Raw genomic sequence first — 20,212 nt, forward strand, 5'->3', positions numbered from 1 at the left:
GTCTACTGTCCTCTATGTAATGCTTTTAATAAGTATACTTTATGTAGGTACTTATACTATTTAATACTTTTATTTTGCACTGGCTATCCCGCTATCCTATAGATGCTTATCGCGTCTGGTAGTAACCTAACTGATTATTATAATATTACCTGTGGTTAACATCCAATTTTTTTAAAACTGATTGAAGACTGAAAGAATTGCTTCCGAGCAATAAGTTGCTAAATGAAAAAAAATGAATGTTTGTATGTTTTGTTTATGTGCAATCAAGTATATTTGATTTGATTTTACTACTAGATTAATACTCTCAGTAGATTTTCTGTTTCAGGTCTTAAAATCGGTTTTAACATCAAGTGATCAGAAAGGAATGCTCAGTAACATTAAAACGTGTTATCAATCAGCGCCCAGACAAAAATTTACAAAAAATTCTCAAATTTTTCTCTTTATATATTGTGACTCGTGAACTTGATGCGAAAACCTACCGTGAGTGGGAGGAACGTAGACGCTTCATGCTATGTGCCTATTCCATTCATATTTTAAGATAAGATATTTATCCCATTCAAGGTGTTCATGGTGTTTTGGTGTTCTGCTTACCCCGGTGGGAAATAGGCGTGAGATTGTGTCTGATGTTATTACAGAGGCCTTAAAAGTAGAGGAAAGTACAAACAGGAACCCTGCAAGGGTACTACAACACAACATAATCAACACAAGTAGGTTTACTAAACTTAAAATTTAATACATAATGAAAATAGAAAAATAATAATGATTAAATTAAAAATTGTACGCAAATTTATTAATTAGTACCTAACAGATTTGTTAAAAACTCCTGCAGCGTATAACGATTTTTAGATTAAAAATATTTTGTCTACGACATTTTGAGTAAATTTTGTGTATTTCCTTTATACACTGTTTCTATTTTCACCTTAAAGCCCATAAACAAATTGAATAAGGTATAGTAACATCGCTATATGGAAGTAGCAGTGTACATTGTAGTGTAGGCTGCTTTTCCACCAGAGCTGTGCGATGTAAATGTCTCGTACGATTTTTTTTTGACGTGACTTATTGTAGATTTGCCGCAGATGGCATTAACTACTTGGCCGGACAAATGGGGAGCGCTGAAGGCTCTTACCCGGTACAACGTTTAAGACAACAGGCCTGAGGGTGCCCAGTTGGGCGCGAACCTCGTCTCAGGGCGTCGTCTTAGAGGAAAAATATTTGAAAGAATTAATCGACCCTAGTGGGTCGATAGCGATAAGCGCTGAATAAGGGAAATCGTCGACGGCGGGGTCGGTCTCGGGGTCCTAATGTCTCGTACGATGAAGTGTAGCGGAGCTGTCAAAATGCGCAAATGTGCGGTGCGAGGGTGCGTTGCGAAACATTCCTCGCAACACATCCGTCGCATACATCCTTCGCACACATTTCTCGCTTGTTTTGTATGTAGAATGACCTCGCTTCGCTAAACCCTTTTCCACCAGAGCTGAGCTGAGCGAATCTAGGAAAATGAAGTGATTCTATTGGTGGATTTTTCTTCGCACACCGCTTAGATACCTCGCACAGCTCTGGTGGAAAAGCAGCCTTGTGGGCTAGAAACGTGCATCCCAAAATACACCGGCAGTGCAACTAACTCACGTGTTACGATAACTGAGGTGCACTCGAGTGATTCTATCTACGAGTACCATTCAGAATATCTGCGCAGTATGATAGCTTAATCATAGTTTATTTCCACAACACGGCACTAACAGCATCCTCTACACATTTTGAATATGAGAAAAGAGAAATAAAGTACTTCTTAATGACTAAAATGGGTGAATCTCAAAATGTGTCAAGTTTGGTGGCGACTTTCATATAATTTTTTCGTGAAAAATTGGGGAAATTGGGAAAATTGGGAATTGAAAAATTCCTTTTTCATGTCGGAACCGAGGATCCTTTTGGATCTTTTTCATGTCGGAACCCAATTTTTCACGAAAAAATAATATGAAATTTCGCCACCAAACTTGAAATTTTGAGATTCACCCAAATAGTTAGTGGAAATAACTAGTGTAACTACTTTTTTTTCCCTGTATATACCGCGCAGACGATTTGTTTGCACTTACCTACTTGACTGTCAAAGTCGGTTGGGCGTACAGTTTTATATACTTAAGTAAGTAAGTATGTAGTTTATCGGGCTAGATTATCTAGATTAGATTAATAACATAACATAAGCTCATAACTATAACCCAATTGGGGTAATCCATCGCAAATGAACTAAGCACCCACACCTCACTCTGCGTACTCCAACGGGAAATAGGCGTGATATACTGTATGGATACGGACACGAGAATTATATTTACCCACTTTAGTACCATGTCTCATAAACTTTTTTGACAAATTGAACTGTAATTCTCAATAAATATTAAATATCTTAATGCGAAAGGGTTCTAAATGTGGGTAAGTACATAATATTACGAACGACGCTACATAAACACCCATAATAATAGAAAAGGCAGAGCCATAAGTAGTCAGGGGGGTTAAAAAGGCCACATCGAAGGAATTCATATAAAAAAGCAATATTGCAATTTGACGTTTGCGCATATAAAAGTAAGTGCGCAATGCAAACAAATGTCAAATAGCAATAGTGCCCCAGAAGACAAAATACAGCCACTTTTAATGTCAGTCCTAAGACGGATTGCAGTTGAAATTGTCACTAAACAACTCAACATAATTAGTCTTAGAACGTCTAGATGGCTGCATGTTGGATCTGCTCTTTTATAATTGTAAGTATGTACTCGTATGACAACGTAAGTGATAGGATTAGATTAAAAAAATGCTCTTTAATCTGCCTCCATAATAACTACTCTTCAGCAAGTCACGTAATAGAGTAATCAAGTAAAGATGTCCAGGCAGCGGCGCTAATTGCTATTATTTCACGGCGACGTGTGTATGTATGACAACCTACGCATTAAAATAATATTCCTCACAGTAACAAACTGTAATTTGATGTAACTACAGTGTAGCAGAGGAGCTCGGTGGCGCAGCGGTAAACGCGTTCGGCCTGCGATTGTTGAAGTTAAGCAACTTTCGCAAAGGCCGGTCATAGGATGGGTGACCACAAAAAAAAGTTTTCATCTCGAGCTCCTCCGTGCTTCGGAAGGCACGTTAAGCCGTTGGTGCCGGCTGCATTAGCAGTCATTAATAACCATCAATCCGCACTGCGCCCGCGTGATGGTTTAAGGCCCGATATCCCTATCCATCCGTAGGGAAGGCCCGTGCCCCAGCAGTGGGGACGTTAATGGGCTGGTGATGATGATGACAGTGTAGCATGCCACCCGTGGCTTCACCCCACGGAATAGAGGAAACAGGTTGTTCTGTTCTGTTGCTCTATTCATTTGGGCATATTTATATGTACGGTCACGAGCATTAATATGCATATACTGTGGTACCATGTCACATTAACTTTTTTGACAAATTGAAGTGTAAGTCCCACTAAATATCAAATGTGTTAGTGCGACAGAGTCCTAAAGTGGGTACATTATATTGCTTATGACAGTACCCACCCTATTTCATGTATTCTAAGCCTTAAATATTGTATTATTTTTTATAACAAACAAATTTTTCATTAACATTTCATTTTCAGGTTGGAAAGGCTCTAAAGCGTATTTTGTATGAGAACCGCTGTCGCCGGTTCAATTTCTCTCTTTTACTACTACTCCTGCAAACAGATAACTACGATAGCAACGTATGGCGCGTGTTTCGCGCTCACTCGGCCCTTCCAACCTTTCAATCAATCAATTAATCAATCAATCAATAATACTTTATTGCACAACGACATATACAAAGGACATAAACATACGAATAAAAACATAAGTACAATAGGCGGCCTTATTGCTAAATAGCAATTTCTGCCAGGCAACCTTAGGGTGAAAGAAGTTAATGCATTGGAGCACGGGCTGGTGCAATAAACATATGTATAATGACACGAACAAAAACCTATCTTCCTTCAAACCTTTTGAACCTTTCTTCTATTCGTTGCTTCACCCCGTTAGGTTAGGACGGCCTCTATAGTGATTGAGCGATCCGGAGGTCCCGGGTTCGAATCACAGTGGGGACAAATCACAAAAATCACTTTGTGATCCCTAGTTTGCTTAGGACATTACAGGCTGATCAACTGATTGTCCAAAAGTAAGATGAACCGTGCTTCGGAAGGCACGTTAAGCCGTTGGTCCCGGTTACTACTTACTTACTGATGTAAATAAATGTAGTCGTTACATAGGCCTATGGCGGCTCAATAATAACCCTGAAATCAGGGTTGGTAATCCACCTCATAACCCACACGATAGAAGAAGATCCCGTAGGTACCTTCATGTAGAGACGTGACGTCACAATTAAAGCTATCTTAGCAAGCCCGGACTTAAATTGTAGTTGTAACTCGAACGACATTCACTACTTGGCCGGGCAACAAGCGAATATGGGTATGGGGAGCCCTATGCCCAGCAGTGGGCGTCGTACGGCTGATGATGATGATGCAAGACGGACATCTTTGGCATGTGATACAGAAATCATGTTATGTCTGACACGATTGAAAATTGCCTGACCTATCTTTGGGACATGTTTCGGATAAATAACACTTATGGCATAGTCCATCATCTTCCTAGCGTTATCCCGCTTTCACTGGGTCCGCGTACCTAACCTGAAGATTTGACAGATCCGGTTTTTTACAGAAGCGACTGCTTGTCTGACCTTCCAACCCGCGAAGGGAAAACCAGCCCAATACAGGTTAGGTCACATACCTCCGCAATTCATTTTTCAGGAATGTTGGTTTCGTCACGATGTTTTCCTTCACCGCTGAGCACGTGATAATCATTTATGATCCAAAAATAAATTCGAAAATGGTTTAGGCCTATGCTGGGATTCGACCTGCGACCTCAAATTACGACGGCCTAGTATTTACAATACAATACAAACAATACAAATACACTTTATTGCACCAAAAGAAAAAGAAATAATTACATAAAGACTCTTAACTAAGTAAATGGCAAATGGCGGCCTTATCGCTTAGTATTTATATCAAAAAATAGGATAAATAAAAAAATATTATTTTTTCCCATAATTCGAAGTAGACATAAAGAGAGAAATGTTTGTGTGTGGTTGGTTGTTTATTACTGGAGGTCAATTGGGCGCGCCCGCCATTACAGGCTCGTTTGCCGAGCAAACCGATCGCGTTACCACGACGCAATATAATATATAACATCATAACGTAAACATAAACATAAGTACATAAATAGTCTATATACATCCCACTACTAAACACAGAGATGTGGTGTAAAAGACGATGTAGTGACTAGTAGAGTGACTAAGATTGAGAAGGGAATGTTAGGTTGGTTTGGACGCGTAGAGCGGATGAACGATAATAGAATTGCCTAAGCGGTGTATAAAGCGAAATTTGATGGTAGGGCTGGAAGAGGAAGACCTAGAAGGACTTTCATTGACCAAATTGGAGATGTTCTTAGAAAAGGTTTAATACGATCTACTCTAATCCGGCGTGCGTGTATGAAGCGATTGATGAATTTAGAGGAAGCAAGACAAGTGTTTCAGGATCGAAGCAAATAGAATTCTATAGTCTCTGCTTACCCCGGTGGGAAATAGGCGTAAATTTATGTATGTATGTATATACTAAACACAGACGTCCTCTCAATCAAGCGGAGTAGGTATGAAGCATACTCCACCACGCTGCTCTACTGCGGGATGGTGGAGGTGTTTTGGCTTAGCCCGGGACCAAAGGCTTAACGTAACGTAACGTAACGTGACGTGTTTAACATAAGGTAAGTGTAACATAAATCTACTTTGCCTTACAAATGGGAAGTGGTGAGGGCTCTCACTCGATACAAATAAAGAATAAAGATCTTTTTATTTGTTCTCCACAATGTACATAGGTGGGTTACATAAAATAATGCACAATTGAAGGGTATGTACGAGTGGAGACTGGCGCCCGAGATTTAAGCCAGAGCCTGTGTTTCGGGATCACCAGTGCTCCAGATGTACTTCCCGGATGTCTTAACATTAATTAATTTTAATCAATTAATGTTATTAAGACATCCTAAGACAATAAAATCTTAAGACAACAGGACTGAGGGTGTCCTGTTGGCCGCGAACCTCGGCTCAAGGCGTCGCCTGAAACTAATGTGAAAGAATTAATCGACCCTAGTGAGTCGATAGCGATAAGCGCTGAATGAGGGAAACAGTCGAACACGCCGACGAGATCGGTATCAAGGTTCTGAAGTGTTTGTTGTCGCGAGCTGATTGGCTGCCTCTATAGCTAGAATAATCGGGCAGTCGGGATCGTATATTACGTCCTTCGACGAAGAAAGAGGAGTGGTATTTGTTAATGCAAGGAAACCGAAGAGAAATGGATGAGAAATAGGTCAATAGGAATATAATGTCATTCTACATCTGGTGACGTCAACTATACCTATCTTAATAGCCATTAGGAACTGTTGGAAACATTAAAATATTAACGGGCAATAGATTCTTACTAAAATAAGTGGTAACACATAAGTTTTTTTTGTAAGGCAATACTGCCCTACCGGGGCGGGACGAGGTACGCATACTTATTGTAACTCAATTGTAACTTTTTTAAAAACTCAATAAAATAAAGTGCTTCACCATCACTACTACCACGCCACGACGGGAGATAGTTTTACAGCTAGTTACATAATACGTAATTTAATTTTTGACGTTCCATAAGCGCTAACTATGTAAGCCAATTTTGAAGAATTCCAAAAAAATATATTATTATTATATATTTGGCATTTTGAAGTTTTCACCATCGCCTCCACCACGCCACGACGGGAGACACCTCCACTTACAGAGCGGCATGGCCCGTACTGGAACCACAGTATAACACTGCATCTTGATTATATTTCTGCATTTTGCAAGGGGCGTCATAAGTATATAGCATAGTAACAAGACTAACTAGTCATTCTGTGACAAATATCGGCATATGAAAAGTACGTAGTTACAATATTGCGAACAAAGACTAGGTACATGTAAAGTGTAACTCATGTAATTCACCGCGAAGAAATACATAAGTGAAACTAATTCGTGAATGAAGATACATCATCTGCTTATTGCCGACACGCTCAAGACCATTTTAATACGTATGGTTAGATATATGTTGGAGGCGGTGTTAGCTCCACGTAAATAAAAACTCCTAGATGTGTTTTTTTTTTGACGTGACTTATTGAAGATTTGCCGCAGATAATATTAACTACTTGGCCTGACAAATGGGGAGCGCTGAGGGCTCTTACCCGGTACAAATTTCAGACAACGGGTCTGAGAGTATGCAGTTGGATTTCTAGATGCGGACTGTAGGTATTGAAAATAAATTAGGATATTATTCACATTAGTTAAAGATACCTACGTGCTCCGTCGTCATCCCCATCCTCATTGTCATCGTTGTGGCGTAAGTAACGGCAGCCTCCGTGGTCCAGGGGTTAAGCGTAGGGCTCACGATCCGGAGGCCCCGAGTTCGAATCCCGGTGGGAACATATCACAAAAATGAACCTGATTGTCCGAAAGTAAGATTATCCGTGCTTTGGACGGCACGTTAGCCGTTGGTCCCGGTAACTACTTACTGATGTAAGTATGTAGTCATTACATGAGTCATGTCAGGGGCCTTTGGCGGCTCAATAATAATCCTGACACCAGGGTTGACGAGGCTGGTATTCCACCTCACAATCCGCACGATAAGAAGATCGTGGCGTAAGTGAAAAGTAACTGGCAATATAGCCAGAGCAAAAAATAAAACAATTAAAAATGTATATAACATTAACGTAGCCAGCAGTATAGTCAATGAATTACATGATTTACGACAATACCACGTTACCGCGAGATGAAGAATAATTGTCTAATTTTATGATACTTTAAGAAAATATGGATAGTCTTCTGAACCATCCGCCTCAGTATTCTTTACGGAGTCACTAATACCCATACCTACTTGTATGGCTACCTGTATGTACTTGTATGAGGTGTAAGTGACATCGTAACGAATACTGAGAGGCATAATTCCGCTCATTATTCTGAGTTAATATCAAGAGGATTTTTTCCCAGAGGCATAATTCTGCTCATTATTCTGAGTTAATATCAAGAGGAATTTTCGAACGCAAAGGTATAGAATTGAAAATAATTAAAAAAACATGAATTTTGCGACGGTAAATTCCATTACACCCTGTATTAACTCCCTGTATCTACATTTGATTATTTGTGTTTAAAATATACGAAGGAACGAACTAACCTGCGCTTTACTCTCCCAGTCCATCCCGACAGCGCATATGACGCACATGATGAGCAGAGCAACAGGCCCCACTATCCTGATGTCATTGACCCCGTTGTCCACGATACCTCCACCGGTGGACTTGAGCAGGTCGTTGAGGGATTCGCAGAATCCAATAGTGTTCATACTAGCTGCTACGGCATTGGCGAATGCGAAGATTATACCGACTGATGCGCCGAACTCGGGGCCCAGAGATCTTGATATTATGTAGTATATGCCACCTGAACAGTTTTGATGCTTTAAATGTGATTCTCGAATAAAGGAAACATTAGTAAGAAGATTACTTCAGTTACTACAAGGAACAATAATTTAGAGTACTTATATTTAATGTGAGTATACAGGATGTTAGTCACATTGTAACCAAAACTGAGGTGGATGATGCAACTCAGAATTGTAGTCAGAATCATCCCTCAAAGTTTTCACTAACACCTGTTCGTATAAAAGGAATTGATGATATCTTTTTTCTACTAATAATTATGACTTTATATGTGTTCTGTTCCGCGTCTGAGTGACAGAAAAGTATAGAAGCATAGAAAGTGCGTGCGGTAGATGTAGTTCAATCCTGAAACAGTCAATAGTCTATACTATTTAAAGTGGCTCGCAACGGGGGGTGAGGTAATCTATCCCGTATCGCAGCGGGACGGAGAGTGACCCTTCTGTATGTCAGTATTTGTATTATTATTTATTTTAAAACAACGTACCTCCTTTGACCTCCCCATTGGTGCAGATGGCGCTCATAGACAGAGTAGTGATGACGCAAACGATGGCGGATATGGCGATGATGACCAGGGACAGCCCGACCCCGGCTTGAGACACCACCCACGATATTCGCAGGAACAGCATCACGCCCCAGATGTTTAGCAGGCATGGTATCAGCACCCCCTGGGGGTTTCCATTCATAAGTTTTGGAGGAAAATGGTTGAGTCAAAGCATATTCGGACATTTTTTGTTATATACGCGAGGAGCCGAGAGTCAATGCAAATCGACCTCATCTGTTACTTTTGGTCTTTGATAAATATTTTATTATCGTAGGGGCATACCTACTATGCATAATGCATATTAAGTCTGTTTTAATACAACTTAAGTATCAGTATGCGCGTTACAGTTGGTTATATCTACGCTTCTCCGAGTTTCCATGAAGCCTTATGTGTTAACGACAACGTCATATCGTATCATATGGGAGAGATCTGTTTGAAGAAGTTATTAAGTATTATGTGTAAAAAAACTAATATAAAAAATAAATAATACCTGAATCCATCCTAATTTAATTCCTCCGGCGGGTGTCGGTGACTTTGTATCCCTTTGATGTTCTTTCTCGTCCTGTAACAAAATGTTATAATAAACCAGGAGCTTGTTACCATTTGGATTTTTTTATTGAATCCGAAGTAAATAATCTACTTGACGGTTGCCTACCGACCTATAAAAGTTATACACACGTCTGAATCGCTTTGTTTAATAGCGGGAACCAAAACTCGAATACTCTTATTCTTGTTAACATACAGGGTGTTAGTGACATCGTAACGAAAACTTTGATGATTCAGACTATGATTCTGAGTTGATATAAAGTGGAATTTTCCGTCGCAAAAGTATGACACTGAAAATAATAAAAAAAAAAACAAAAATATTCATGAATTTTCCGACCAGAAGTTCCACTTGATATAAACTCAGAATCATGAACTGAATCATCCCCCTCAGTATTCGAAATATAAATATGAATTTAGCGACGGAAAATTTCACTTGATATCAACTCATAACCATTGTCCGAATCATCCCATTCGTTACGATGTCACTAACACCCTGAATTGTAATGGATTGTAACTATTTGTAATTGTTAGTAGGCATCCAGTAAACAAACCACGCCTTCGGGCAACATGAAACTTTGATAAATTGTACTGGTTTTTAAACAATAAACAAAAATGCTAATCTAATCGCGGTGAAATTTGTGAGAGGATGTATAAAAGTTATTCTGTAAGTAAGTAACAATGAAACGAAGTGACGGCTGTAATGACCTCGTGATGACTCGTACCCACTGAAATGGGAATCATCACGGTCATCACAGTCATCAGCGCACGTGGAGTATAGTATTTGAACTTGTGACTCATCGTCATTAGACCATTGTTAGCATCGCAGTGTCATTTCTTTCATTTGATTTAATGCTTATTTGAATGATTTAAACAAACAGCAAAATTCGTTAGAATAATGAAGCCTTTTTTGACGTGACTTATTGTATATTTGCCGCAGATGGCATTAACTACTTGGCCGGACAAACGGGAAGCGCTGAGAACTCTCACCAGGGACAAAATTTAAGACAAGCCTGAGGGTGCCCAACAGGGCGCCCCTAAGCGGAATGTATTCGGAAGTCGCAACTACCACAGGATTTCGGTGGTGCGGAGCAGAATCGAAAAAACGTTTTGAAGCTAATTTGAGCCATTGGGCAATGGTTGGCAAACGTTTTTTTATATCAACTGGAGACGATGGATTTGAGAGGGACTTCACTGTTGGCAACCCCAACATTAAACTTATTTTTTCATTACTGTGACAACATTTTGTCTCTTGACTTCCGATTTTCTTCTACTCCATTGAACTACTGTATTAAATTTGGTGAGTTTTGCAAGCTTTTGGATGTTTTCATCTCGGCCTTAGCCTCAGAAAACCAGCCCTCACAGCCATTAGGAACTTTACACCCCAATCCTAACATACTCCTGCCCACCTATACGTACGTACGGATGCAAGTCGTGTAGATTTTTATACACCTTATAATAATGAAACCCTAAGTCTGGTAGTAAAAAGTATAAAGGCGTGCCATTTTTAACAGTTTACAATGTGTCTCCTCAGTCTATTTATCTGCTTGACTGCCGTGATTAAAGCCACATTATCTGAACCAACTATGTACGTCATAAAAGTTTATTATCTCCAATGTGATCTGTCACAGACGAGATAGGTAATAACTATCATCATATGTGACATGTCTACATGATTGGACACCGGCCGTCACTCACACCTGTTAATTCCCCTTCGGTCGCCATCGGAACCACGTTTCACAACCAGTTGCAAAGGAAGAATTTTACTCCTTTGTTGGCAACTAGTTGCGAATGTTTTGTCTTAATACGCAACCAGTTGCCAACTAAGAATATTTTTAACAGCATAGTTGCTACAAAATAGTTTTCATACTTAATAAACACACACGTATTATGTAACTTACTGCAACTAACAGTCACATCTAGCTTCTTCTATCGTGTGAGTTGTGAGGTGGATTACCTACCAACCTCATCAACCCTGGTGTCAGTGTATTATTGAGCCGCCAAAGACCAGACATGACTCATGTAACGACTACGTGCTTACATCTAAGTAGTACCCAAAACCAACGGCTTAACGTGTCTTACGAAGCAGGGATCATCTTAATTTTGGACATCTACTACCAACTCTGCCGTTATATATAAATGGGTGTATAAAATATCAACCGAACAATTTAGAAAATCTATTCTACACTAAGAACCACTTCTAGAAGCATTTTGGCGTTATGCTTTAAGTGCTATGCAGAGTCCTCTAAAACAACGAATCATCTTCTTAAGATATGGACCTGTAATCGGATTACACCGGATCGCATCGGTAACCAGCGCGCGTAATTATTAGCCGTCATCCTTCTGTACCCAAAGGTTGCCTGGAAGAAATTGCTGCATGAGCAATAAGGCCGCCTGTTGTGCTTTTCTGTAATATGTTGTTCTTATCTCTGTATTTTGTGTCCATTGAGCTAAATAAAGCATTATATCTATGTATCTATCATATTTTTATTTTTTTTGACGTGACTTATTGTAGATTTGCCGCAGATGGCATTAACTACTTGGCCGGACAAATGGGGAGCGCTGAAGGCTCTCACCCGGTACAACGTTTAAGACAACAGGCCAGGGTGGTGTTGAGAGGGTGCCCAGTTGGGATTATTATGTGTTTTAATTATGATAACAACAGCGTAAACTTAAAACTATGTAGATATCTATTATCCGTAAGTACAAGGTTTTGTAACACAATGCGGATGACTTAAGGGAAATTGTAGAGAGAAACATGATGGTAGTTTTTCAATGTCAGTCCATAAAGGTCTGACATTGAAACAGTTCTCCTTGATTGAGTCGCGATATAAATTACGGAAGTTTAACGAAACAACGAAAACACTATGAGGAGGATTTCCTCAACATGAAAAAAAAATGCGATTTTCTAATACTTTTTAAATGAGTAATGATAGTTATAACGAAATCGTTACATGATCTTTACATTGTATAATTTTTTTTTCTTTTTGTAGTCATTACATGAGCCATGTCAGGGGCCTTTGGCGGCTCAGTAATAACCCTGACACCAGGGTTGATGAGGGTGGTATTCCACCTCACAACCCACACGATAAGAAGAAGCACGAAATCTTTCAAGGTACCTACATATACATACAGGGTGTAAGTGGCATCGTAACAAAAAGTAAGGGTCATACTTCAGCTCATTATTCTGAGTTAATATCAAGTGGAATTTTCCATCGCAAAAGTATAGAATTGAAAATAATCTTAGGAAACACAAAAAAGAATCACGAATTTTGAAACGAAAAATTTCACTTTATATTAACTCAGAATTCAGAATCATGGTCTGAATCATCCCCTCAGTATTCGTTATCAGTATCGAGTGTTAGATGCCACTAACACTCTGTATACATATCAAATGATGTGTGTTATCTTTGCGACATTTTCACATCAAAAGCAGAACATATACTCGTATAATATACTGTAAGGTAAATTGTACAACGTAAATTGGCGGCAGGAGGATATACGAGTCGTCTAGTGCTAAAGAGACGACAGATATGACATTCTAATTATGTTACTTTAAATATAAATATACGAATATATATTATTTTTCATAAAACCAAGGTATTTAACCAATGTGTGCTGCCCATACTCACTTATGGCGCCGAAACATGGCCGCTCACGAAAGAGCGCATTTATAAAATTAGAGTGGCACAACGGGCTATGGAGCGCGCCATGTTAGGCATCCACCAGGTACATCGTATACCAAACGTCGAAATTCGGCAACGCACCAAAGTCGAAGATGTATGTATACGAATCGCTAGGCTTAAGTGGAGATGGGCAGGACACTTGGCAAGACGGGAAGACAACAGATAGACTAAGGCTGTTACTCAATGGTGGCCAAGGGATGGTATGCAATATCGAGGCAGACCACCAGCCCGGTGGTCGGATGATATTGTGTATGCCGGAAAGCAATGGATGAGACTTGCACAGGACCGGGAAGGATGGCGTGAAAGAGAGGAGGCCTATACCCAACCGTGAGTGGACACAGGCCGAGTAGATAGATAGATAGAAAGATAGACCCCCTCCGTTTGAATGAGAGGAGGCAAGTGTGAAGCAGTGGGACTTATATAGGCTGTTTGTGTTATGTGTTAAGTAGTTTTTTTTTTAATGATTGGGAAAGATTTCCGTGTGTTTCAATTACAAACTATCATGAGTTCAAAGTAACCTTGTGAACTATGTATTATAACAACATTTCGGCAAATGTACGGGTGCATTAAAATTGTCGCTTAACGAGTGTTTAATCACAGGAAACATTTCAACCATGGTATATCGATAATTATATCACATCACACAAATCACATCAAGATAATTTGGACGCGACTCATCTTGAATTTAAGTGTTCTTGTGCCCTGATGCTGATCGTTTTTAAATACTGATAGGATAAGTCATTATATTCCACTTAAATTATACTGATTTAAATAAGATATTCGTAGTAAATATTCGTATATATATCCGTTACTTAGAATGTTAAAATTGATGAGTTCCATCGTCCATGATCCCAACCAAAACGTTATTCTTCTTCTATCGTGTGGGTTGTGAAGTGGATTACCAACCCCATCAACCCTGGGACACCAGGGTTGACTCATGCAACGACTACGCACTTACATCAGTAAGTAAGTAGTAACCGGGACCAACGGCTTAACGTGCCCTCCGAAGCACGGATCATCTTACATTTTGGACAATCAGGTGATCAGCCTGTAATGTCCTAACTAAACTAGGGATCACAAAGTGATTTTTGTGATTTGTCCCCACCGGGAATCGAACCTGGGACCTCTGGATCGTGAGCACATAGCTCAGCCCCTGGACCACAGAGGCCGTAACACGTTTTTTAAAATATATATTTGAGGTTCTACAGTGGAAACTGTATGTATGTATATGATACTTACTTGGACTATAGCAAATAAGTAGATATTGGGTTTGTTGTGAGTTTAAATTTAAAATTCTTGATGATGATTTTGGCGCAGCTATATTTATGAAGAAATGGGGCATAATCTGAACTTTATATCTAAATATACTTCCATCACCAATCCAACAGCCACACTCTTGTCGATGTAGCATTCTCCATGCTACTTTTTAGGGATAATAGGCAGTGGTTTTCCTCTTGCCTTCCGCCCCGCAGTCCTCTGTTTGACGCGAGTGGGATGACGCCCAGAGTAGTCTATTTCAAAGCCGTACTAGGACTCCTGTCCTCCGCCTCTGAATAGTACTGACTGAGTTACTGCTGCCCTCTGTTCGGTTCCCTGTGACTTGCCCCTTCCGTCCTACATTGCCGTGCCGATAAGTACACTTAACATAAGTACCTAAATGTATTTTTAAATAAGTCTAAAAAGCTACTTACATTCGTCTCCTCAGTGATCAAATGATCACCGTGTAGTTCTCCGAGACTTGGCCTTTTCAATGCTCGCTTGGAGTTTCTGTAGTTCTCCATCCGTGGCAGGGCTTCCCTGGTCAGCTGGGCCAGGGACCGCTTGCGCCTCCAGCCCGCGTCATGCAGCCACGTATCAGCCTGCTGGTTATTGCTAACTACTCCTCGCTCCACCGTCTCCGCAGAAGAGCGCAGCGGCCGCGAAATAATACTCGCTCCCATATGAATACCATTCTTCTTGGCCTCGCCGTCCACGCTTGATACTGTGAACCTTTGGCTTTGAAATAAATAGATAAGTTATTAAAAAAACGAAGCCAAAGTTGGGAACGAATAAAAATCATGGAATGGTTTTTATTTCCCGGGCATATAAGAACGGGGGGAGGGGAGTAAAAGATGAAAAAACGCATATCATAAAATGAGCTATACAGTTCATTATATTCATCTTGATTTGATTTCGTTTCAAAAGTGATTCCACATTCAAAAATATCTATATTCAGTAGGTAACATAGTTGCCTAATACTACTGCAGTTTCTCACAACCTGAAAAACCTGTTGTTGTTGTGTCAAATTTTCTTGTGATTACTTGTAATATTGCCTGCTTCATTATGGACTACGGGCGTGAGTTTATGTAGATACATTAACTCTAGTTTAATTTATGTAGATATCTATCTATATTGTTATATACAGGGCGTTAGTGACATCGTAACGTCGCAAAAGTATGGAACGGAAAATAATTTAAAAAAAAAACACTAAAATTTTCATGAATTTTCCGACAGTAAAATCAACTTGATATCAACTCAGTATTCGTTACGTTATCACTAACACCCTATCTACTTGTATGGCTACTTGTATGTATGTACTTGTATAGAGTGTAACTGACATCATAACAAATACTGAGGGAGATGATTCAGCTCATTATAAGTTAATATCAAGTAGAATTTTCCATCGCAAAAGTATAGAATTGAAAATAATTAATAAAAACACAAAATTGTACTTACATGAAGTTTGCGACGGAAAATTTCACTTAAAATTAACTCAGAATCATGTTCTGAATATCCCCCTCAGTATTCGTTACGATGCCACTAACACCCTGCATGTAAGTTATTGTAATCTCTATTGATGTATAAATAAAGTAAATTGTACTGCGTTGTTACACAACAGTGTTGTTGTTGTATTGATGATGTGATTCTCACCGATTCTCCTCCATGGTTGCAGCGTCGGTGTACTACCGGAAAGATGTCTTGTACGGAACACCTTCGAGCAATTTAACAGTAATATGGTATATTTTAGTTGTCTGCAACCACATAATTCCTTTGCCGGAAACCTGCAAAGAAAGAAATACTTGTCAAGTAAGTATTACTTACTAATCTATACGTTTTAGTTGTATAAAATTAAACAGGTCACAATACATGAACTATAGGATAACTTTTGTTTCATTAATAAGTTTTGAAAAAGTGAACACAACACTTCGTATTCGGAATCTTTAAAATTTTGAAAATATGTTTTTTTAAATTATTTAATCTATTTATTTTTTTCAATATTTAAAATTTATAATATTATACAAGGATTTTTAATCTATTATGTAAAACATAGATCGACTAACTGTTCATTAACCGTAACCAAAAAGAAAATACCATCACGCCTGTACCCCGAAGGGGTAGGCAGAGGTTTACCGTACACTCACTCCTCGCCAGCTATGTTTAGTTTAACTTCCATGCAATAGGAGTAGACCCTATTGCCATTAACCGTAATCCTAAAAACGAATGGATTCAGACTCGTAATTGAATTACGCTGTACATACCTACATAAGTTTTTATAGTTATATATCCTACTTTAGTAAATGTTTTTCACACGACATTCATAATAATAAAATTTAATAAATCATATTATGTACCAGTACCAGTGCAAGGAACTATTTCCCATTGGAACTTGTTTTGCACACGTGTGGAATTAGCATACACGTATTGGTATCATTAAAATAAACATATTACCACAGACCACTACTAAAACTATTACATTCCGTTAGTTAAACCCCGTTTAAAAAAGACTATCTACAACTTTTTAAAACATACATTTTTATTACCCGAAAGAGGTCCTCTGTGACGTCATAAACAGGCAAAATCACAGCAGATTGGGGTCAAAATGAAACGTAAAGTATAAGGAAAACGGTACCTATCAAAAATGTACGAATAACCTTTTATGGTCTTACTTATTATTATTACCAAGCTCAGTTTAGTGTTGTGTTTGGTTTAAAAAGTTTATGACAAATGTTTTTAGCTACATACTAAGTATTTACATTGCGTGGAAATGGAATTCCATAATTACTGCCTATCCCAGTGGGAATTAGACGTTAATTTATGTATTTATGTGGGAATCAGTTCCATAACTTGTCAATTTTTTATTTACTTTATATTTTACTAGGTTATTTTATTATTTTATTACAATTCGCACAATAAATTACACAACTGGGCTATCTACTGCATTCATTTTTATTATTTGCATAACTTTTATTATTATTAGGTTATATATTTTGCACAAAATCCTAAAAGCCTAGCAAATGCGCAGAGACGCTAGCTTTCTCTAAGCGAACGAATGTTAAAACCGGTTTCAATTTCAATGTTTTATTTTAATTTATTATAAGTACTGTACTTTAACATTGGTGATGGTTTGTATGGTACATAAAACGCATCACTTGCTTTCTTAGCTCGCAAATTCGATCCTTTAGTGGACTGTACGTATACGTTGTTTGCGTAAAGTACATGTATCATAAACTAGGTCATGTATAAATCTTCGGTCAGAAATGTATACTTTACCTTTAAGGAAAATAAAGTAAGAACCCGTGCCATTGAAATGAATATAAATATTTTTTTATGTAATCTTGTCGTTAGGCAACAGATAAGATCTTTTCACGTAATCATTATTTCAACACAACAAAATATAGTACGATATATCTATTTATGGCACTAAAACGGTTACTGTATTGTTTACAATTTTACATTGCAAATTGTATCCAATATTGGCAGAATAAGAAATATTTTTTTTTAAATTGATTTCCCGGTTTAATTTAAAAAAATATATTTATTTATTTTTTATTTTTTTATATTTATTTATATTATAACATATTAATATAACAACAACATATAACATACGTATTAATATAACATATTATTATTATTTTATTTTAATTCGAAAAATTAATAATTTGGCGAGTGCCAAATAGCTAAGTACCTAAGACTTAAAATTATCTATAAAATCTAAAACATCATTATTCTATTCATCTTTAATAACATTTTAATTTAACCACGATAAAAAGTCATCTCTTTGATGTCTTTTGAAGGGCAAACTGACACATTTTTTTTGTTATAATCTTTAAGTTTAAAGACTTTATTTCCAATTCAATTTCAAGTTTATAATATTTACATAGTAAATGGCAACATTTGCATCCTTAGCTACTAGAAAGTGTAGTTTGTTTCGTCATAGCAAAAATAAAATAGCTAGCTTCTAGATGTATTCGACGACAACACAACGGTTAATTAATAATATGTATACATATGAGTAATCTTGCATTCGAAATCCAATCTACGTAGGTACACTTGTATGCGGTCGCTACCGTAGCGTATGTATGAAAGTGCCAAGTAGTTAATCTCATCGGATAAACTTAATTTAAATCTAAAGTTAGTTAGGCGCGTAAAAAAATACAGAATTTAGCATGCCGTTCTCTCTAGACTGTGACGCACGACAAAGCTCCTCGAGGCTTTCGCGGCGGCCGGCGCCGGCGGCGGGCGGCTCACACCAGTTATGGGCGGTTTGAATCAGACTGCGAGAAGTCCGCGATACGTCATGTGACGTCACTCGCTCCAAGATACTATACTAGTTTGTACAACTGTTCAATTATAAACCTTACCGACTCATCATGCAAATTAGTTCGATTACTACAGCTAATCGGTAAGAACCGAAAATCTATAAATCATGCTTTAACAGTTTAGAATGAGAAATTAAATTAGAATCAAGGTTTCAAAGAAATATGCTTTATGAAATAATTTGTTTTTGAAATTGCGATTATTTGGGTAAGTATAGTAAAAATGTGTTTTCTAGTATGAAAATGTCTTCTCGTGTTGTTTATCGTTTAGTTTGGTAAGTAAATAAAATGTATTAGTCATAAGTATATTATTTTGTTTATTTGCTTATAATTAACCAACTAGAAGAGTTAAATGAAATTTGGTTTTACTCGTAATTTAAAGAATATATTCTTAAGAAAAAATGAATCTTCTTTTTTTCTTCTTCTTCTTCTTCATTTCGGTTTTTATTTTTTGTTTTTGGTAGGTAGGTGCCCACAGTAGAACAAACCAGATTTATCCGTACTAATATTCAAATCAAATTAAATATACTTTATTGCACACAACATACAAAACAAATTTACACAAATTGAAGATAGATACAGTACAAATTGGCGGCCTTATTGCTAAGCAGCAATTTCTTCCAGGCAACCAGTGGAAAGGTAACATTTACTTATTACACTTTGGTGCGGGACAGTGCAACATCTTGATAAATTATAATTGCTAAAATAACTCTGTCTGTCTGTTACGCTTGCAATTCGATAATTGTCATTTTAGGGGTGGGAAAAACATGCCGCGCGCGTTCACTGAACCAGACACCAGAACACCATGGAAGATAAGGTCGATCATTGACCTCACAACCCACACAAGAGAAGAAGAAGACCGAAATCCACGCATACGGAGATCTCGGAAAGCTATTCAACAATCTTCTTCTATCGTGTGGGTTGTGAGGTGATTACCAACCCCATCAACCCTGGTGTCAGGGTTATTATTGAGCCGCCATAGGCCCCTGACATACTCATGTAACGACTACGTACTTACATCAGTAAGTAGTAACCGGGACCAACGGCTTAACGTGCCTTCCGAAGCACGAATCGTCTTACTATTGGACAATCAGTTGATCAACCTGTAATATCCTAACCAAACTAGAGATCACAAAGTGATTTTTGTGATTTGTCCCCACCGAAATACAAATCTAGTCTAGTCTATTTTGACAAATAATTATTAGATCTGCCAAGCGACTCGTTTCATAAGGCAACACGATTTTTGACTGTCTTTTTATGGTTCTCGACGATACTAAATACAGTTTGTATTTATTTAACTCTAACATCAGCTTTAACTTTGTTTGGTTTACGACTGTTTAAGTA

At 38.1% G+C, this 20,212-nt stretch overlaps 1 protein-coding gene across 1 annotated transcript in view; it reads right to left on the reverse strand.

The window, feature by feature from the left end:
- Positions 1-20,212, reverse strand: part of LOC126371032 (bumetanide-sensitive sodium-(potassium)-chloride cotransporter) — a 66,387-nt gene that overhangs the window by 31,718 nt on the left and 14,457 nt on the right. The window contains exons 2-6 of the mRNA XM_050016228.1: positions 16,203-16,333; positions 14,984-15,287; positions 9,554-9,625; positions 9,007-9,187; positions 8,267-8,526 (exon numbers count right to left, since the gene is read on the reverse strand). Of these exons, the coding sequence (XP_049872185.1) occupies positions 8,267-8,526; positions 9,007-9,187; positions 9,554-9,625; positions 14,984-15,287; positions 16,203-16,216 (831 nt within the window). The 5' untranslated portion in view covers positions 16,217-16,333. The remainder of the gene's footprint in view (positions 1-8,266; positions 8,527-9,006; positions 9,188-9,553; positions 9,626-14,983; positions 15,288-16,202; positions 16,334-20,212) is intronic.

This window comes from Pectinophora gossypiella, chromosome 11, assembly GCF_024362695.1.
Source record: "Pectinophora gossypiella chromosome 11, ilPecGoss1.1, whole genome shotgun sequence".
NCBI lineage: Eukaryota > Metazoa > Arthropoda > Insecta > Lepidoptera > Gelechiidae > Pectinophora > Pectinophora gossypiella.